Source organism: Leuresthes tenuis, unplaced genomic scaffold, assembly GCF_036924035.1.
Source record: "Leuresthes tenuis unplaced genomic scaffold, fLeuTen1.0.hap1 SCAF_14, whole genome shotgun sequence".
NCBI classification, from domain to species: Eukaryota; Metazoa; Chordata; class Actinopteri; order Atheriniformes; family Atherinopsidae; genus Leuresthes; species Leuresthes tenuis.
In genome coordinates, this window is record NW_027325368.1 from 13,135,697 (window position 1) to 13,157,258 (window position 21,562).

General features: G+C 42.1%; 2 protein-coding genes across 4 annotated transcripts; one reads left to right on the forward strand and one right to left on the reverse strand.

The window, feature by feature from the left end:
• Window positions 1-304: 304 nt before the first annotated feature.
• LOC140268789 (alanine aminotransferase 2-like) lies at window positions 305-13,581 on the forward strand. Of its 3 annotated transcripts, none has more exons than XM_072363773.1 (13): window positions 305-439; window positions 4,358-4,519; window positions 9,563-9,652; window positions 9,749-9,838; window positions 9,921-10,029; window positions 11,007-11,140; window positions 11,226-11,469; window positions 11,565-11,644; window positions 11,727-11,863; window positions 12,628-12,802; window positions 12,919-13,074; window positions 13,201-13,313; window positions 13,479-13,581. In XM_072363773.1, the coding sequence occupies exons 2-13, from the start codon at window positions 4,427-4,429 to the stop codon at window positions 13,567-13,569; spliced, it is 1,512 nt and encodes a 503-aa protein (XP_072219874.1). In that variant the 5' UTR covers window positions 305-439; window positions 4,358-4,426; the 3' UTR covers window positions 13,570-13,581. The 3 variants fall into 3 exon arrangements, with proteins under 3 accessions (XP_072219874.1, XP_072219876.1, XP_072219875.1); XM_072363774.1 differs by lacking the exon at window positions 305-439 and adding an exon at window positions 2,387-3,086; XM_072363775.1 differs by lacking the exon at window positions 4,358-4,519.
• Window positions 13,582-13,631: 50 nt separating this feature from the next.
• On the reverse strand, window positions 13,632-20,812 carry dhx30 (DEAH (Asp-Glu-Ala-His) box helicase 30). The gene is made up of 19 exons (XM_072363769.1): window positions 20,636-20,812; window positions 20,291-20,427; window positions 20,088-20,198; window positions 19,735-19,995; window positions 19,495-19,644; window positions 19,258-19,410; window positions 18,458-18,928; window positions 17,887-18,270; window positions 17,666-17,744; window positions 17,461-17,565; window positions 17,196-17,371; window positions 16,899-17,105; window positions 16,713-16,794; window positions 16,439-16,632; window positions 15,865-16,024; window positions 15,618-15,775; window positions 15,288-15,391; window positions 15,067-15,206; window positions 13,632-14,271 (listed from the first exon to the last, which is right to left on the reverse strand). Exons 1-19 carry the CDS (start codon window positions 20,805-20,807, stop codon window positions 14,018-14,020), a joined length of 3,498 nt encoding a protein of 1,165 aa, XP_072219870.1. The 5' UTR covers window positions 20,808-20,812; the 3' UTR covers window positions 13,632-14,017.
• Between the last annotated feature and the right edge of the window lie 750 nt (window positions 20,813-21,562).

Here is a 21,562-nt window from a genome sequence, read left to right on the forward strand (position 1 = left end):
GATTATTTATTTTGGCACCAACGATGTAAATGTCGCACGAACGGACCGAACGGGGTATTGCGCAGGGCTTCGCCTCTGTCCTCACTTCACAGTTGGCAGACACCGAAGGATGACACATGCCCTCATCCTCAGCTGTGATCAGATTCAAAGAAATTTCATCACCTCTTTCACCCCGAAAATAAATATCAGGCTGCTTGTGTCGTTTTTTGCGCCGCACGCACACACACCCTCTAAAATAAATAGCAAAGGAGGTCTGGCCAAATGCGTGTGTATGTCATGGTCATGTTGTCTGTATAAACAGACAAAGCCCTCCGTCAGCAGTTCATCGTCTGAGCCTCGACCGGTGCAGCTCTGCGTCATGCTACAGTGCCTCTAAAGCTCCAGTCTTCAGCAGCCAGCCAGCTGTCAGAGGACTCTCAGTGCACTCGACTGTCTTTATGTGAGTATCTTGTCAACATTGATGCGGCAGAATTAGCCTCCTCACTCTGTGTGTGTGTTTATGTGTGTGTGTGTGTGTGTGTGTGTGTGTGTGTAAGTGAGCGAGATGTGAAATCCAGACAGTGATGATGATGATGGGCAGTCAGCTGCTGCTTAAACCAGACTCTCCCCGATCTTCTCTCCTTCCTTTTTCCTTTACAAAGAAAAAGAGGTGAGAGTCAGCGAGGGGAAACGTTAACAGGAGTGTCTCCAATGTTAGATATCGTGTCGTACCTGCTGGATACAGCTCTGAGTGTCAGGTCTGGCTGTAGCGCAGATCTCACAGCCAGGGCGAGATGGTTTGTTGATAAAAGTGCATGAAGGACAAGCCCACTCTGTCTGCTGTGAGAAAGGAGCAGACGGTACAGTTTAATCGAGTATTCACCTCACTGAAAAGCTCGGATATGATCATAGGTGCCTTTTTATGTCTTAGAACTCTGATTCTTGGTGAGAAAAAGCTTCATTCCCTCCAACATTTAACCAACTACTAATGTGTAGCATCACTGCATCCACAGCCTTTTAATGGGCATAGCTTGCTTGGATACCTGTGTTTTACTGGCTTTGTGGGCGTGATCATTGAGCTGCAGCTTCTCAATGTCGAGGACATCTTTGATGTTACCCGATCGCTCGTTCCCTCCGCTTGTACCTGCTGGTATCAGCGAACAGAGTGACAAACACTGAATTAACACAAAGTCAAATGAAAAAAATAAGACAGTCATTTTCGAGGAATTTCTTTGGATTTTGAAGTGACTTGAGATTAACATTTGTTGCAGTGTGGTGCTATGAAAATAAATTTAAAAAACAACCCTCTAACTAACAACATTTTAGTCCTGGTTAACAATATTCTAATATTTTTGGTCACATCTGCTGCGTGTCGCTAGGCAGAGATTCTCAAAGTTCTGAGGACCGAGTATCAATATATGGAATCAAGCATATGTTTGAGGCCCGCTTATGAACTTTATCCTTTCTTTGAGCAACTATAGGTTGATAAGACAGATAGCTTTTCATCCTCTGAGCATTGACAAATGTGGTCTTTATCTGTCACGTGACACAACAGCCAAACTGCATTTTTACTGCAAATGGTGCCGTTTAAACACACAGACCTCAGACCTGTTCTGCTTAAACCCCAGCAGCAAGTTAACATCCCCAGCAGTGGATACACTCTATATATTCCCGGCCTCTGCAAAGCTTTCCTCATTTTGGTTTATCAGGACATATTTTCCTACAGTCATCAAATATATCCTAATTTTGTTACATAACCTAGTATTCTGTGATGATGAATAAACTGACACCTGCTACACTCTGAGGATGCTGCAGAAATGGAAGAATCGTTTCCCAATAGTAAGCGTGTTTAGATAACACAAGAAAAAAATGATTATTGTGCTCGTCCAACCAAAACCAGACTTTTAAAGTGCATGTAACACATTAGTCTGACTAAATTGTAATAAATGTGTCGACTCACGGTCAGTTAAGGGATTTGCTTTGAATTCTGCTGTTCATGCTGCCTTTTTAATAACTGATTCTCCTGCATGCATATACCTCTTGCAAACATGGTGATCCAGTTCGATGGCACAGTCAAGCTGTAACCATAGCTCGATTCAACGGTGCACGAGTTTAATAACTTGACCGCCCCAAACACTTGATATCTACTTTGGTGGCACCGATTGTCCTCTTTGTTTCAGTTAATAATGTACAGCTCAACCAGTTTCCATTAGGTGTAACTTCAGGGAGTTGACACAAACAGGAGGTAATGGTTTGGAAGTGGTTAGCTCTGCCATCTAGCAGGACTGCAGCAGGTTGCGGTTTGGCACAGAAAGGCTGAAGCAGGCCAACACAGGCAAGTTGAATTTAAAAAAAAAAAAAAGTACAAAATCGACAATACAGTGCAGATTTGTTCTTAAATCTAATGTTGGACTCACCTTGGTTGTTGTGGGGAAGCCTTGAGGGCAGGGTGCTGTAGCCCCTCCAGTCCTGGGAGGTGGGGCCGTTACCTGGTGGGAGAGGTGGGGTGAGGAGGGCACCCTCCAGGTCCTGCTGGAACAGCTGGCGTGTAATGCGGGCTTGTCGGGCAGAAATTAAGTAAAGATACGCCGTATCGCCGTCCTTTTGCACCCCATAAGAGGCTAACGACCTCGGCTCGGTGCACAAGCACTGACCGATCACCCAGCGCTGCACACGAGGATGGAAGCCGTACTCGAGAAACACCTGAAGAAGAAGCGCTGTGGAAGTCAGTGGAAGAAAACCCACCACACACTATCATTTTAGCAACTGGCAGCTTTCTGACCTGTTGCTTGAGCGCTGCCACGGTCATGTAGGGGTAAACTTTCACTGTGACACAACAGGAAGAAGAAACATCCTCCACCACCACCGACAAACTGAAACACAAATATGTAAATGAATACACACAGCAGCCTAAAGGACAGTGCAGGTCCTTTCCATGTCAGCCCTCTTCACCTGATTTCTCCATCAGCGTAGTTTTTTTGGGACAGCTGTATCGTCAGCACAGCTTTCTGCCGAGCCAGCGCCGAGGCGTGCTGTGAAGCAGCCCGAGTGTCACCTGCCTCGATCGCCCGAGCGAGCTCCAGACAAAGCTCCTCTGGAAAGCACAGGTTAGAAATCAAAAGGGAGCTTTTTGGAACATGTTGTGAGCAGAGAAAGAAGAACGCCTGGCAGAGCTACTCACCACAGAGTGGCAGCGAGGCTGAGCTCCACTGATCAGTCGCTGCTGGAGCGTTGTTCGGTTTGCCATCTGATTCGCACGTGTTAATATTTGCAACTGTCAGATGAGGGGAAATTGTTACTAAAACACTGCGTAACATCTGGTTGGTAACAGACTCAAAATAACTAAGAAATAGTTCAATCTCAGAACTTACACCAGCTGCAATGAGCTGACAAATGTACAATGTCCCAGTAAAACACAAACATCTTAAATCTACGCATCACTGTGGCAATCGTGTTGATCTTTCGGACACTTTATATCCGAGAAGTAGCGTTTCTAATTTGTGGTTTGTTTACATTTCAAGCTTTTAGCCTCAAGCTGTTCCATCTGCTAAATTAACCGCAGAATCTTTTCCACTGGAAGCAATGCCTTTCTGAAACAGGAGTGAAACCCGCGGTCTCCTAAACCTTTTTTCACCCAGCAGGCAAAAGCAGGTGCTACATAAGCCTCAACACTTTTTAATCCCTTTTCACATGGGGTTCACGGTGGGAACGTCGTGTCGCGTTTCAGTTGTTAATTTCTGAAAATGGATTTTTATTGAACGTCATCTTCTACGGTAGTTTTGAGACAGAAAAAGAACCCTGGGACGGAGAAAATGGTGCAACAAGCAATAAAAGTCCCAGCTGAGGATGCTGCAGTTATATGCTGTGCAAACTAAACAGTGTTAGGAGCGACCAGGGGACGCCTGTGTTTATATTTGTTTGGTGGTTATTAATCCCTCAACGTTCAGCCACTTTATTAAAAAGAAAAGGAAAAAAAAAAGACTGAAACCTTTGGAGCTCTACGTCTGACCTCTGCAGTGAAAACTTAAAACAAAGTTAAAACTAATTAAACAAGTATGTGCCGCAGAAAGGCACAGGAGGCGGAGCCAAGCCGAAGGTTGGTGGATCAATCCCCAGCTGCTCTAGCCAACATCTGGGAATGTCCTCAGGCAGTAGACTAAAGCCCATATTGGTGTCTGAGTTCATGTATAATAAATATGTTTAATGTATGGAATAAGAAGCATAATATGCATGTAATTATAAATGAGTGAAGGTGAAGGGCTGATGCCTAACATCATCCTCACAAACAAACCTCTGTTTCTTTTCTATTTTAATGCAGCTCAGACTTTCTGAATAGAAAAAAAAAGTCCACAAACTGACCTCTGTGTGCCTCTCTTAGTGACGACATCACCACAGTGGCCCATTCCTCGGCCTCCCGGTCGCAGCGGAAGTTGAAGCGGATGCAGTCATGAGGCGGAGCAGCAAGACGCATCTCATGGCAGCGCGAGGATTTGACCTCATACTGCACCGAGCGCAGGTCAAACTCTGCAATGAACTGAGGGTAAAAAAAAGACAAACTAATGCAAAACTGCTCTGAACAACATGTGAAATCAGCAGACGTTTCTCAAAATCAAACATCAACTTAGAATGCCTCCGATTTGGTTCATCTCGCTGTTCGTTGCAAAGATTTTCACAGAATCTCAAATTTAAAAAGCCGGAACAAATGTTTGGAATTTTAGCAAATCCTGCAAGTAGTTGTGTATTAGTTCAATGGAGCATTACAGACTACCCTTATCCTTCATTAAACTCAACACTCAAAAAAGTGCAAAGGACCGATGGAAGTGAAGTATATGCTGCAGAGGAAAAGGAAATATTCCCCGTGAATGTGGCCAATACTGCGTGAAATCCTCACTCCGACACAGACAGACTGTCGTCAGGGAGGTAATTTGGCAGCAGTGATGTTTCCTTTGCATAATCTGTTTCCTCTTATTCACCGTAGAAATGGAGGGAACTTAAAGGCACTATTGCCGGGAGACAAAAGCGGCAAAGAGGGATTTACCTCCCTGCCAGAGAGCAGATAGAGCGAACGTGGATTCGCTGAAATGACTGTGTACAGAAAGTCCCACAGATGATCTAAAAGGAACTGCGATCAAAGTCAAAAGCGTGCAAATCAGGAAACGTTTTGATCGTCGTGGGTGGAATCTGACTGACTTCGACATGAAAAACAGATTCAGAGCTGGTGAGAGGAAGATGTCAGGCGGCAAACTTGACAAAAAAAAAGGAGGGACAGATGTGAGAGTTCAGTTTGGAAGTGGTGAGCCGAACAGAGTGCAAAGGTCACTTTGAATTATTATCAAGTGTCTACATTTGACTGGATGTAGAAAACAACATTAACGATCGATAAAGTTAGGCGACTGGACATAACAAGTACTTTACGTGTCATGATGTTTAAGCTTGGAAACGCTGTACAGGCGCTAAATTCCCATCATACAGTGAACCAGAAGAATAGATGGAGCTGTAACAATCACTCAAACAGCTGTTATGCAAAAGATCTGATGTGCCAAGAATACTCAGCTTTGGGCTCACCCAATGTGAGGATAGTATTCTACTTCTCATGCAATATACTATCTCATTACATCATAAAAATCATTGTTTACCTACAGACTGATATAGCTTTAAAGCCAGAGCTCTGAGGAACATCTGAAGCTATTATCCCCTAACCAACATGTCATCTTCACATCTGTAAATCACATCAGGAAACATGCAAAAGGTTCTTTCACATCAGAAATGGAGGAGGGTTGTCTGTGTTTTGCTGTGTGACATCTTAGAGAGATGTAACAAAAGTTAACTGCACGCTGTATCCGCAGGAGCCTTCAAAAATATACTTTTTGACAACGAGCTTGGCAAGCTGACGGAGATATGCAGTGTATCACAACCAGACTCATCCGTCTGAGAATTTTCTTAGCTCCATAGCAGATTTAAGCACTCATTAGCCGCATTCAGCTGCACTACAGCTCAGTTCAGTTGCACAAAAGCAATGAAGGTACGTTTAATTCATGAGCTTTGTGTTCTGCTTTTTTATTTACTCCAACAGAATGAAACCCTAACACTCTTAGCATCTAATAAAAAAAGGCTAAACTGACTTGAAAAGTAATAAACTCCACCCATTCAAGGCTCAAACTCATTTCTGAGGTACCTCATCTCACTATTACCTGGAAAGCAGCATCAGCATAACAGTTAACGAGGCTAAATGTCAAGACCTGAATCAGCTGGTGATCTGGTGCATGACGCGTTAAAGAAGTTGGATTTCACAGTGGGCTGACATTATGATGAAGCTTAAAACGAAAGTAAATCTACAAGATTCGCCAACAACACTATTGTAAACCCAACAGACGGTTTGAATCTATTTAAATGTACGTTTTCCTGTTAGTAGTTGTCACAGCGGATCCTTATCTCCAAGTATGTTTCCGCGGAGCTGCATGTGCGTGCCTGACAGCTCCCAAACAAGGCGAGCAACGTGCAGGCCTATGGTGCTGCAAAATATAGATATAATTCAATACGGTGGATCATCACGAGCGTGTTGGAGCGGATAACGACAGCTCTTCCTCTAAACATACAGGTCTGCGTGTGAAATCTCACCACACTGCGGTTTCCGCTCGTATCTCGCAGCGCCAGTCGGAACTCTCCGGCCCGGCTCGGGTCCATGCTGAGCTGCAGGCGCAAAGCCTCGCTCCCTGCTCCGGGGAGGCACAGCGGTCGGATTCCGGAATTAGATACCGAAACACGGACCGACATTAAAACAGTACTGCAGCAAGCAGTTGACGGAGGCCCGCCGCATGCAGCCTGTTGGGACGAGGCAGGGACCGAAGCTGGGGGAGCCCAGCCGCCCGAGCTGAGTGCCATGTCGCGGACACCAGGAGCGGAGTGAGGGTCGTCACGGCTGCCCGCTTCTGCTGCTGAGTCTATATGGTCCACCGCTGTTTGGAGTTATCGCGTTTGTTTATGGGCAGGCTGTGGTCGTCTCCTCGCCTCGCAATCTTTTCCATTTCTACCCGACCCGAACGAAAGAGGAGCGAAAGAAAAACAAAACAGGAAGCGGAGAAGTCCGTCTTGTATTTAGCTCCGTGTAGAAACCGGGCGCGGAAACTTTCCTACATTGAATATGAAGAAAGGGGATACAAGTATTGCACGTATTTGTTTATTGCACTTGCATTCGTTTATGGGTATTTAAAAAAAAGTAAAAAAAATAATCCAATATACTTACTTTTTTAGATTTTGTTAATCAGGGCTATTATTGTTAAGGAACAAATCACACACACACAGAAGATAAATGGATGACAAAAAATAAAATAAATATCAATGATACATGTTGAATATTTCTCAATAAACAACTCTTGTTGAATCGTAATTTTTATTATTTGGTGCCATATATATATATATATATATATATAAATTTTACTGATCTGGAATGAGATGAATTATTCTAACAGAAAACAATACAATGCTGCATACACATTGAATTGGTGAGCCAATTCACCAGCTAAATATGAACTTTTAAGGGTAACACTTTATAACAAGGGTATAAATCATATGCAATCGTAAATCATTGTTAATGCATTGATTTGTTATCGAAATTATTGCAGGAAATAACCCGATTTCCCATTTGTCAGTACTGAATAATGACAGCTCAGTTGATTCATGCCATTACTTCACATTTACTTTGTCACAGTTTTTTTGGGGGAGGCCTTTCGTGCTTTTTTTGAAAAGTGATTGATGTGGACTGGTTATCAGAAGCATATATGCTTCTGATAACCGGTTAGATTTTTTAAAACATGAGTTGATATTTTTGTAACAAAATGTGACGTTTTCTTGCAATTCTTACTAATCAAAGGAATTAAATGAAGACTCATGGAAACCAAGCAATTTCATGGCAAATCAGTTATTGTCTGAAGTAACAGTGAATTAACAGAAATTAAGTCATTATTTAGAGTGAACAAATCTGATAAATCCCAGTGAGTTGATCATAAGTTTATGGTGACAAACAGGAATTCAAGATTTTTCCAACATCATATCATGTACTAACTCACGAGTCATGCATTAACTAAGGATCACTTAAGTATATAATCTGCACCCTTATTATAAAGTGTTACTGTTCTCGACATGATATAAATATAAACTGTATAGTATTCTTCTTGTGAATTTCACTGCATTGTTTGTCTAAGGTTTCATTTTAATTATCAAAACTCTCTTAGGTTTTCGGCATTATTGTCAGGTCTAAGTCACCAAATAGATTCATGAACAGATCAATTAAATACCATCCTAAATTAAACAAATATGATATATATATGATATATGATATGATATATATATGATATATGATATGATAAATATGATAAATAATGATTAGGTATGGGAACTTCTGAAAATGAGTGTGTTGTGTGCAGTCAGTAAAGCTTTGCCAGTTGCTTGTGAATGATTTACACAGTTTTGGTTTTTGACAACCTGAGATCAGTGATTACAGAGTCCACCGTGAACCGGTTTTATTTCACTAAACACTGAAGCCAAATTTGATCTTTTTTTTTTCTTTACTTGGCATTTGTGTGTTTGTGGTGAGATATTGTGAGCCGGTGGGTTATAAGTGCTTTTGGTGTAGCTGCGAAGCATGAGTGAGTTCGTCTTGATTTTAAACCTCTTTTGTGTACTGAGAATTATTTTTCTTGTCCGTTCATAAATCAAAGTAAACTTTGGATAAATTCAAACATGTGACAGTTTTCTCAGGTTAACAAAACTATATGTTAATTCATTTAATTAAAAATTTGATAAAGAAGGAGACGCAGACACATCTGTACATGCAACCATTCTTGATGTTTCCCAATCTCTCCATCACCATGATGGAAACCTTTGAACCTTCCATCTACTCTCGGTCATCACTTTGTGAAGTGTCAGAGCGGCTAAAGCCTCTCCCAGTTGGCAGTGAATAAAAAGTCTGGTTACAGTCTGGACAGTTATTCGGTGTAGCCTCTGAAAATATGCAAACTCCACAGAGAAAGCCTCTGCAGAGGTTCAAATCAGAAACCCTGTTTATATTTTCTACTGTGATTCTGTCTTTTCTCTTCCACATGACAAGGAACCTGCTGTTAATCTGTTTTTTACACAGTTAATGTTACTTGTAATAATTTTCTGTACTATATTTGTAGAAATAAATTCAAATGAATGAAAAAGAAACGGATGGACATAAGACAGATCTGAATTCAGTTTAATTGAGAGAAAACACTTCTGTTTTTTCATGTCACGCATGGTGAAGGTTAAAAGTTAACATTTAACAAAGAAGTAAATTGTTGTTCACTTCATGTTTTTTTAAGTTAGGTGAGGAAGGAATAAGGCAAAAAATATCACCATGCCACCCACAAGCTGTCCTTACAGTAGACTGCACTGTCTGTTAATAAGGCACATATTACCACATTTCTTCCATGTATATATTTAACTACAAGACAAATGCTGAAGCATCATGTGTCTGAGAAAGACAGAAACTGTTCAGCTCACTACATCTCAGCGTCTGGTCAGAGAGAAGTGAAGACAAGTCACAGAGATGTCTGTCCTGCAGGAAATCAGCTCGAATGTGAAGAACATGAAGCAGTTAGAGTATTCAGCGCTGGCCAAGCGGGCAAACAAGATCAAGGAAGAACTCGGACAGGTATAGACAAACATTGATTCTCACATATCTGCAATATGTACAGATGCAAGAGTTTTGTAACCTGTGATGTATCTGTTTTTATTTACATGTCCACAGGGACTAAGAAAGCCTTACAGGGAGGTGATAGATGCCTCATGGGGTGACCCACACAGGTTAGGTGTGAGGCCGCTGTCATTTGTCAGACAGGTAATTTCAGACCCACGGAAGACCGTGCAAGCTTGTTAATTATGTTCTGACTGAAGAATCTCAGGCATACACTGTCTCACAGGTTCTGGCAGCATGTCTTTACCCTCAGCTTATGAACACCGATAAACTGCTAATGGATGTCAGACAGAGGGCTCAGAGACTGCTGGGGAGATGTGCTGGAGAGAGCGTAGGTAAGGCCCATCCTGTGGTCTTATGATGAAAAGATGATAATCGGGTCAAATGAAGTGTACAAATAAACTATTTGCATGTTCACACATCATATTTTTGCATGAGAATTGTCTAGTTGTGAAAACTTTTGTGTTTTGTTTTTCAGTATGTTGAAGTGTTGCCTGCTTTAGAGAGACATGCTAAAGTTTGGTCAATATTTCTGTTACTGCTAAAGGCTTTGTTAGTAACATATTACCTCATTTCCAAAAGGAAATCAGGTAAAGATGAAATATTTCTTCATATAATTAGACTTTTAAACAACAAAAGAAAGAAAACAGAAAGAAATGGGCTGTTCTCTGGACTCAATAACACTGCATTTGGCAAGTTTCACAGCTTATAAATACTTTTTGTATTCAATTAAGAGTCCTTCAATCCTAGAATTTGCTGGTGTTGAAGTAAAGCCAGTCTTTTCTTATCTGTGAAATGTTCCCAGGATCACTTTTTACAACACAAGCATGGAACAGCTGTGGAGGTGCTTTACTCACGAAATTCTAATCCTTATTTTCCCTGAGCATATCTTTACTCATTTCTTAAAAAAAAAAAAAAAAACAGTAATAATGAAATAACCCATTCAATTCTAATTTCATCACTGCAATAGCCTATATTAAAAGAGAGCATCAAGGCTTCGTCTGAGCGGGTCTTTATGAGTCAAATATGATTTGCCTTCATAGAAATCCTACAAGCAGCTCTTTAGGAAGTCATCCTGGCCTTCCAGTGCACAACATATCCTCCACCATTACATTACTAGTCAAGGAGAACCGCACATGAAAACACTTTGCTGTATTCTGTAACAGTTTGCAGACATACATTAAATCATTATTCGGAGTACTGGCAGCTGCTTCGAGGAGCAAATAGCCTGCCTTTTCAGTACATCATTACCCGTACAAACAAAGCCATTGCAGTTTTTTTTTAATTGAATTTACTATTTTTTTCCCCCCAGGTTCATATACGGCTACAGCAGGTATACCTGAAATAGTCCAAAGAGTCTCTGAATTCATAACAAAACGGGATGGTGGGGTTCCATCTTACCCCGAAAATATATACATCACCCCCGGCTCACAGTGGGCACTCAGGGTAGTATCACTCCCACACTGCAAATGGTCCCTTCTTATCATTGGTCATCAGGTTAACCCAATCCATCTTTTACTGTGGGAATTAGAACATCTTCAAGATCCTGGTGAACCCTGAGTCTTCAACTAGAACAGGAGTATTAACTCCGGTGCCATGCCACTGCACCACCACTTTGTCCATTATGGAGCTGGGAGCAGCAGCCATCCCCTACTACCTAAGTGAGGAGCAAGGGTGGGCGCTGCAGGTGGAGGAGCTGGAGCGAGCGCTGCAGACTGCGAAGGAAGTCTGTAACCCTGTTGCTCTGTATGTCATCAACCCAGGAAACCCAGCAGGTAGTAAAATTCAGTCAACATGAGGATTATCTAGCAGTTTTGCCTTTGAGGACACATAAATCTGTTTTTTTTTTTTCGTGTGACATTGCCTGTAGGTCACGTTCAAAGCAGAAAATCAATGCAAGCGGTGATCCGGTTTGTTTCAGAGAAGAGGCTCCTCCTTCTGGCTGATGAGGTGGATCAGAGTATCATAATCTGTTCAAGCATACTGTGAAAAAAAGACAAACCCGCTCACAGATTTATGTGTTCCTCCATAGGTCTATCAGGAATGCATTTATGGGGAAAACAGCAAGTTTGTCTCCTATAAAAGAGTTCTGGCTGAGATGGGGCCTCCTCTGTCAGACACGGTGGAGCTGGCCTCTTTCCACTCAGCATCCCAAGGCGTGATGGGGGAGTGAGTTTTCAGCCCTGATGTGTAGCTGAAGTGTGTCATCAACTCATGAAAAGGCTCTCCTCTCAAAACTTTAATTAAATACCATGCTTTAGTTTAGAGTAATGAACGGAATGACAAAACACGTCAACAAAATGATAAGAATGAGAAGCCGGCAACACTTGAATTGTAAAGTTTAAAATTCATCAACAATGCTTAAACAATTAATAAACAGCTTTTAAGACGCTATGATCTGTTGCAGGAAGGTGTTAGGAAAATCATGAAGTTATACTATGAGAAAAGCTGCAAGAATTAAGGTTTATGTGATGGGGGGAGGCTTCCTCCCACCCGTTGGTTCTCATAACATTGTGTAGCTAGTGAGACTGTTTTTGTCTGTCTGAACTCGTTTTCCCATAACTTTGAATGGCTTGTAATGTTAGTTTCCCATAACACTGTGTGGCACAGCAAACATAAATAATATAAATAGCAATAGTATCATTTTGTGAGGCGGACAACTCTGAGCCAGCTTCTGAGCCAGAGTTTGTGTTAATTGGATCCAGCGACCTTGAGCCTAATTTTGATTTCTGACAGAAAGCATAAGGACAATTGCAAGCGTTTGTAAAACAGCAAGTGCCTATACTTATTGTAAATGCTAAAAAAGTCCCTGCAGAGATACTAAAAAAAATGGCAAACAATTCCATGACAATATGTTGCAGAAGATAACTCTTTAAAATGGTTACCAGTTGATCTCTAACGTTTAGATACTTCATACAAATATCTCCTAACAGGTGTGGACTGCGTGGTGGATATGTTGAACTTGTAAATCTGGACCCAGCTGTTATGAAATACATCTACAATCTATTCTCCACTGATACATGCGCACCTGTGTTAGGCCAGATTGCTCTGGATCTGATGGCAAACCCTCCACAGCCAGGAGACCCCTCATACCCTCTTTATCATCAGGTGAGACCTGTGAGACGCAGTGCAGTTTTGCTACACACTAGCTAATAACACGTGGCACTCTAGTCTGAATTTTGCAATTGTTCTTGGCTCTCATAAGTCTGCTCTGTCCTGTGTAGGAGACTCAACACATCAGAACCACACTGGTTCAAAATGTAAAGAGGGCCTCTGAGGTTCTCAACAGCCTGCCGGGTTTCAGCTGCCAACCAGTGGAAGGAGGAGCGTTTGCATTCCCCAGAGTGTATCTCCCACTTAAAGCCATTCAGAGAGCAAAGGTCAAATACTGATAAAGCAGAGCAATATGATGCAATTAATGGGGGAAGAGGGGGGTGGAGTGATTAAAAGAAAATTGTGCCATTTCAGTGGTGTACCATAACATGAGAGGTCTGTGGATATTTTAGGAAGTAGGAATGCAACCAGATACATTTTACTGTATGAGACTGCTGGAGGAGGCTGGAGTGATGGTCAGTCCCGGATGTGAGTACGGACAAAAGGAGGGAACCTACCACATCAGGTATGAGACAAGCCCTACTCCAGATGCAGACTTAAGAAATACTAGACTTTGGCTATATAAAGAACAACTTTTCTTTTTTAATACGAGTGGTTAATATCAAAGTTGAAATATGCCAAATGCGCAAAACCTCTAATACGATTTCACACCCCTCTTTTATCTCTGCAGATTGTGCATTATGACCACTCAGGACATCATGGAAGAATTACTGAGACGCCTGACCGACTTTAATATAAAGTTCATGAAGGATTTTTCTTAAAACGAAAATAAAGGCGGCATTTGCTTCAATCGGTGCAGACAATAAAATATTCAAAATCCTACTCATGTTGGCATGTAAATGTTTATTATAATAAATATGACATTATTTATCATCAAGTTCAGAGACCTTAGTCTTTACTCATTAGAGTAAAACACAACTTCTGCCTTTCAGAAAGCAATTGAAATTCAGTATAATGGGAGAAAAAAAAAAGTCCAAAACTCCAAAAGATGGATTTTTACATAACATGTTGAGTTCAACATTTATCAAGAAAACAAAGCAACAGCGAATAGTTCACTGTGGATTTCTGCTCTGTAAAGAGTTACCGATTCATTTAAGGGAAATAATTGTCTCCATTACTCAAAAGTGCTAACAAAACTAAACTTTATCCTCTTTGGTTCCCCTGTACCAGCAGGCAGAGCAAACATGCTTGTGTAGATAACAGTCACTTTCAATCCACCTCACTTTCTCTGCTTTGACTGGGAGTAAAAGGGTTCGACTCTGTGTTCTTGAGCAGCTCTACAATTAAGGAAATGAGCTTTCCATCTTGGGTCGTGTTAGCATTGCTGGGATTGTTGAGGTTCCGGTACAGCATGGTCTGAATGGAAGTACGCATCTCCCACAGCAGCTCCCACATCTCAACCGACAGCTCGCAGCGCACCAGAGAGCGTCCGGGAAATGAAACTTCCACCCTGTCACCGTTCACTGAGAAACGCACAAAAAAGAAGAAGATTTTATTTTTGATGCTTGGGGGAAGCTCCTCTTAAATCCTTCATAATCACCGATTCATCCATTTGTTGTGCATAAGAATAAATACAAGCCACTATAGTAAAAAAATAAAATCAGTTACTTCTCCCGAGTTAAAGAAAAAGTTAAGGAGTCAGACTACCTTTGCATTTATCCTAACAGACCTGGAGCAGATCTGGAATAAGTGTAATGTTGTAGGCAGGCATTAACAGGTAAAGAGTTGAAAATTAAAGAGATGGATGATGGCGATGCTGCATTCATTTTACTTTTTTTCTTTTTAAATATAAGAAGAATATCTACTGCTGCACTCAGACAGCATGTAGGATGTAGTGACTTCTAGTGGCTCGGAGCAGTGCAACACACTGAATAACAGAGACTCACAGTGGTGGCAGTTTAGAAAAAAATTTAAAATAAATAAAATAAAAAATTACCAGTAACTTCTATACAGCCAGATGGACCCAGTGCATTTTTGAAAATGAAAAATCAAACTTTTCAAAGGTGGTAACGTATTATTTTCTGACAATCATTATATACACTAAACCAATAGAGCTCCCTTTTACTTTTTTAAGACAAAATTACACAATCTCACTAAAAGAAAACATGTTTTTGATTTCAGACTGAACAATGTAATAAAACACAGCATTTTGACCTCCATTACCAAAACTGATGTCCACATCTTCCAGTCCTACACTAACAACTCTCACACCTACAAACACCACAACACCTGTGTTATTAGACCACAGACAAATATACCCGTCTCTGTGATATCACAGTCTGTGAACAGCAGCAGGGCAAGCGGATGAACTGCAGAAGAATCTCTGATGAAAACATTCCCGTTAGACTTGACAGCACCGAAGAATGTCAGCCAACGACTGGGGAGGTCATTTTTTCCTCTGCAACATCAAAAGACAGAGTTCAGATGTACGGCATGCAAGCAGATAATGCAGCAGTGGAAGTTCTGAGCATTGTCAAACCTGTTCACTGAGGAGCGATGAAGCAGCACCGGTCCACCGAGTGTGCGGAAAGATAGACTTTGGGGACGAAAGCGCCCATCCTTGGTAATGACACCCTTCTTCATCTGGAAACACAGCAGGCGAATTCATGCCAAGCTAAAATGTGACCTCATTAAGCAGTGCAAGTGGAACTCAAGATCCAATGAGCAGAGGCAGGTTTTAGACTGATATACATAGCAACTGTGACCAAAAATCAAAAGCCAAAAACAATCATCTTACTAAATGATGATTTACAAGTTTTGGGGTTTAAAATAAGCCTCCCTAAGGTCACTCTGGGATGCTGCCGTGTACCTGAATGAGGTTGGGATACAGTCCAGCCAGAAGCACGGCTTTCAGCAGCTCATCTTGGTTACTGTGCTCATTGTAGAGAGAAGTGTGACGCTGACACTCACTGGCACGAGAAACCAGTCCCGCTTCCTGCAGATTCTCGCAAAACTGAGAGACAAGACCTGCCACAGAAAGAAACGAGTCCAAAATGAGAAATGTCAAAAAAAGTTGCCTCGGCCACTCTTTAATTGTGCGTGTAATTCACACAAACCATTTATAAACCGGAGACTAGCTTTAGACAGAGTATGTTTTGCCAGAAATTCCTCTCTGTCCTCTCTGTCGCCCTCCCGCTGAACTTTCCTCCAACCAAGAACCGCTCTACTGAACACCAGATAGTCACTGAAGCTGGAGCCGCTCAGAGCCTCTTTGGCCTGGATAGACAAAACACAAATGACTGAACGACATCTAAATCAAACGCATTAAGAACAAACTGGTATTTTACACATTTTAGGGTACAATCGATTAATAGGGACAAAAATATTTGGCATTGGTGCAACCCTGAGAAAGAAAGCATTACTGGGAGCCCTAAACTATAATTCATAGGGCAACTGTTCATGTCAAAATTAAAATTCTTGTTTTTGCCTCAGACAGAGGGAGACTCTGAAGTCTTGCTCTGAAATCATGTGGGAGGCGAGTGTCAACAGAGAGCCATCCTTGGAATAGTCTAGTAAGGCAGATTTGAAATACAAAAGCATAGTTTACCGTTACCTAAATGAATAAGCAGACTTGTTCAGGGGACACACCGGTGTTGTTGCTAGTTGTGCTACAAGCAGATTAAAGCTCACCTTGCTGACGAGCGCTCTGTTCTGCAGGCTGTTGTAGAAAGGGTCTCTGGTGAGACAGGCAGCGACAGACAACATGGGCAGAACACACCTGAACATAGCACTCAGGACCAGCACTTTGCCCAGCCGTGGGTCACATGACATACAGGCGACCCGTTCTCCTAAAGGAGTCAGAGTTTCTGTCTTATCCAGAACCCCTGCCAAAGAAAAACAATGTTGGGAATTTAGTTGGACACTGACGTTTAGAAACTGCTATAAATGAGGGTTAGTCACTCACCTATATCATGTAGGTTTTGCACAGCATCTCTCACAGCTTCTTTTTCAGGACTGTCCAACACTTGGGATAAGAAGTCTACAGCCTGCACACATGCACACGCAATTCCAAGCTGTCATTTAATTTGGCAGAAAAAGATTACTAAAAATAAATAAATAAATAAATGGGTTAGAAGCTCTTTTCAAGTACCTTGGAGTTGGGACTGTGAATTTTAGCCTGCAATACTAAACTCTCGAGTGGTGTACGCAGGATCTCAGGAACGGGGAAGGGAGTCATGGAGTCTAACTGTTTCCTTGGGAACAGGTGGTAGGACTGGCCTGGCTGACAACGTCCTGCTCTCCCTTTTCTTTGTGTGACATTAGAGCGAGATACCCAAACTGTATCCAGACAGGAGACCTGGAAAACGAAACAGAGGGATTAGTTTCATCATGAAGCCGTTTGCTGACAGATCCCGACAGGACACAGAAGTTAGGTGTAAATACTAGCCTTTGTCCGTGGGTCATAATTCTGTTCTTTTTGAGTTCCTGTATCCACAACATGCACGATGTCGTCTATTGTAACGGAGGTCTCAGCAATGTTTGTGGCTAGTACGATCTTCCTTTGTCCCGCTTTTGGGTGCTGGAACACAGCCTGTTGATCAGCCACCGATAGGCTAGAGTGCACTAGAATTAAAACAGAGGAAATTATGTCTTTTTTTTTTTGGACAGCAGGAGAAAGAAATTCCTGGTATATCTGTCTGTTTTTTTCTTACACGGTAGGATCATGTGCGAGTCTGAAGAAAAGCGTGGTTTTTCCTCGAGCTTCTGTTGAACTGCTTTGATGTCCTGCCACCCAGGGAGAAAACACAGCACGGCTCCTACAGAACGATAGAGAAGATGTAGGACAAGAAAAACAAAAAACTGAGGCTACCGTATTAAAACACTTATGCCTTACTGTTTTGAGATTGTGTTACTCACCAGGCTCTCCAGTTCTGTCAATGTGCTCTAGAATATCAGCAACCAAATCCAGATCTGGTGACGCCTCGACAAGTCCTCCCTTAAACAACATTGAATATAAATTCATGAGACCCATGGAAAAATAACTACATAGTAGATAAACACTTCATATGCAAGTCACCTATATATGAAAGGACTTAACACATGAAAAAGCTAACAAATCTGGCAGTCTTCGGTTTCACCTGCTTGTCTGTCTCCACTCTCTCCCTGACTGGAGCTTGACGTCCCATCTCTCTCAGCAGGTCCTCCAGGAATTTGTCTTGTACTGGATGCATGAACCCTGGCACCTTTACGATAGGGCAGCCTCCAAAGTACTTAGCCAGCCGCAGGTTGTCCCCAGTAGCACTCATAAGCACAACTCGTAGGTCAGGGTTCTCCTTTAAGCTTGAACGCAGTAAGGCAAGAAGTAGGTCTGTGTTTATGTCCCTCTCATGGACTTCGTCGACTACGATGTGACTGATTCCCTTCAGAGTCGGATTCGACTGCAGCTTCCTCAGCAGGACGCCCACAGTCAGGAAGAGCATCGCTCCTCCGCTCCGCTCAGGAGGTCTGCTCTCAAGTCTGACCTATTTAAAAAAAAAAAAAAAAAAAAAAGAAAGTTTCAGCTCCAACTGACTGGAAAAAAATGTAATAAAAACATTCAGTTCGATTCAGTTTTATGAACACAAATCCCAACAGATGTCATCTCAAGGCACTTCAAAGTTTCAGTTCAGTGAGAAAAATAACAGAACTCTACTTTAAAGTTGCATCTACCTGATATCCCACACAGTGTTTAAGTTCTGGTCCCATCTCATGAGCAACGCGGTGGGCCACAGACACAGCACTGATCCGGCGAGGCTGAGTCACCAGGATGTTGCACTCAGCGCCCTTCCCACCCTTCACGTGTTCCTCCAGCAGGAGGCGAGGGATCCGTGTCGTCTTGCCACATCCCGTCTCGCCGGCGATCACGACCACCCTGGAAGACCGCACAGCTGAGATGACGTGCTGGCGGTGGGCATCGACAGGCAGCTCCACACACAGCCCGGGACTTGCTCTTTCCCATTCCTCCTGCAGGCGTTGGTTGAGCAGCTGAGCTTGACGTTCAGACAGAGGCCTGTACGGCCTGCCGGTGATAGCATCAGTTACAAAGTCTTCATCCTCATCTTCTTCCTCCTGGTTTACAGTCTGCTGTCCTCTTGCCTCTTCTTCCTCCCATAGTTTCTGAACGTCTGTTGCTACTGGGTACTGTGAGAAAAAATTAAGTATTACTGAGTCATGAATTGAATACATTTAGATTATTATAGAGGCCCAAGCTGTGGTTCCTAGCCCAATACAGATCTGGGTGGTCACAAAGTGGCTTTGTGAAAAATTAAAATACATTTTTTCCACAAGGTTTGAAAATAACTTAAATATTCATACATAAATATGATATATGTATCTATATCCTTTTATTTTAAGAAGAATATTTGTGCTTGTAGCATTTAAAATGACCAAGATCAGGACAAAAGGGTAACATTAGTGATCATAATAAATGAGTAGAGTCTAACTCTCACCCATATGGAATGAGAACCAACCTGTGCAAGGTACCCCCTCATGTTTTGTTTCAGGTACTCTGGGACTTGCAGTGGGAGCGGACGCCTCTCACGCTCTCCTGCCTCCTTCACCTTCTCTCGGTGGTACTTGGCATGAGTGAGTGGGTTGTTGTTTTTATCCAGCAGCTCCAGCTCCTGCAGCAGGTGGCATGATTACAGGTCTTGACACAGTTCTGACATGTAGGTAATGGTATGATTGTTTAACAAAGCTCGCCTCACCTTCAGCTTCATGCAGGCCAGTGCTGCAGCTTTCTTCTCCGCTGCCACTCGGCTACTCGCTGTGGCTGTAAATGACATCTCCTCAGGCCAAAGCAGAGTCAGCTCACACTTTTTCACCTTTCCTCCTAACGTTCTGAACTGCATCAGTTCCTGCAGTGACATATTACAGAATAACTTACAAAAATAAGGACAGCTAAAACTGACAAGCTGGCAGTGCAGAAAGAGAAGACATTTACTAACCCTGATTCTATTGGATGATGTGGCCACTTGGACAACCCTGGTCAGGAGAGACTTAGGTTGTGGAAAAAGGGAAAGAGCTTCAGAGACATTGGAAGAGTCTTCTTTAAGAGGCAATCGTTCCTCTGCTCTGGGTGTGACAACATGGACATTATCTGGCAAGCAGTCTTCCTCATTATCGTAAAGTTGGGACTGTAGCCTTCCTTTTCCCCGACCAGCTCTCCTCTTGGGGAGCTGATTGTTTGGACCAATCACACCCATTTCCTGTGCACAAACAGAGTGGTGAGAATCCATATTTGCACACTGGCAAGATAAAATGTTAATATGTGTCCGTTTCTTCTATCACAACTGCTCACCCTGAGCTTGAGACAAGCGGCGGCGGCAGCAAATCTCTCTGCATCGACCTTCTTGGAAGCATAACCCTCCTCTTTAATCGCGCAGGGCCACAGCAGCGTGACGATGGCTTTCTACAGAAACACATTTGCAATACACACTTGCTGAGCCAAAAGCCACGAATATTGTGAATACGTAACAGCTATGTCATCATGACCGTGCTGACCTTGAGACCCGCATTTTCTGTGCAGCTGTACTGGATAAGCTGGGACGGGTCGCTTATCCCCATTGACCGAGCAATTGTGTTATTTAAGAGGTTTTTAGGATCTGGGAACTCCTTCAGGAGGTCTGGGTTAACATTACCTAGTTGATAAAACAAAAGTCAGACGGAGAAAAAGGTCAACCATATGCATACACCACTCCAGCCAACTAAATGACTACAGAAGAAATATCTTGAAATAGAAAACAGGAACGAATGATGGGTTTTTACACAATGAATGTCCTTGAAGTTAACGATGTTGTGAGCTGTTACCTGTTAGCTAACGTTAGCCAGCCGGCATTTTTCTCTCACCTTCTTTATTATGAACATACGACGTGCCATGTTCCTGAGAGCTTCGAGCTTTTGTCCTATACCACCGCATTTCTCCGCTCCAGTTGGACGCTGTTTTTACACTGGTAGGAAAGCATTTGGCAAGATTGCAGAGCGAGCTCAGTCGCATGAGTTGACCACCGGGTAGCGCCATCTTTAAACTACAAACTCTTCTTCTTTGCCTAACAACTGTGGTAAGGCATGGATTTTTACAGCGACCCCTGTTGGATCGGAGCTAAAACGAACGTCTAGTTCCCCCTCTCGATGGTTAACCCCAAAATATAGACAATTGAAAACTTAAAACGCATCAAACACGCATCAAACTGCCCAATTTAGATTCACCAAAACCATCCATTCTTTTCAGGCATTTACCAAGTTCTTAGAATTTTTCTTTTTCTAACAATCTTCCTGTAAAACACAGAATGAAAGAGACTCACGCTGTACACATGTTATAAGTCTCTTTAGATATTGTGGGACATTCTGAATATTTCATAATAATAGATAAATAAATAAATTTCAGTCTCTTTATACTTGCTTTAAGTCTTTGTGTAGTTGCATTTAGTGAATTTGAATTTCTTTATCTTTAGTTATTCCTTAATCAATTAATTCATTAGTTCATGCATCTCCATAGTGTTTTGATTTACAAACACAAAATGTTTATATCAACTTCAAAGAAAAGCACAACCTGTGTCTGTGCTCTAGGGGCTTATTCATTTAGTTTTCTTTCTCTAAGTTTTCACTTCATGTGGAACATCTGATAAGTCCACTGATGATCGGTTGAAGCTTAACAATGTAATTCAAGAGGTTCTCAAACTACAAAAAAGCCAAAGGTTGTCACAGTTCCACCCTTTAAATGCGTTTATCAATTGTGTGACAGCTTCATTATATCATTTACTTGAAACAGAGTAT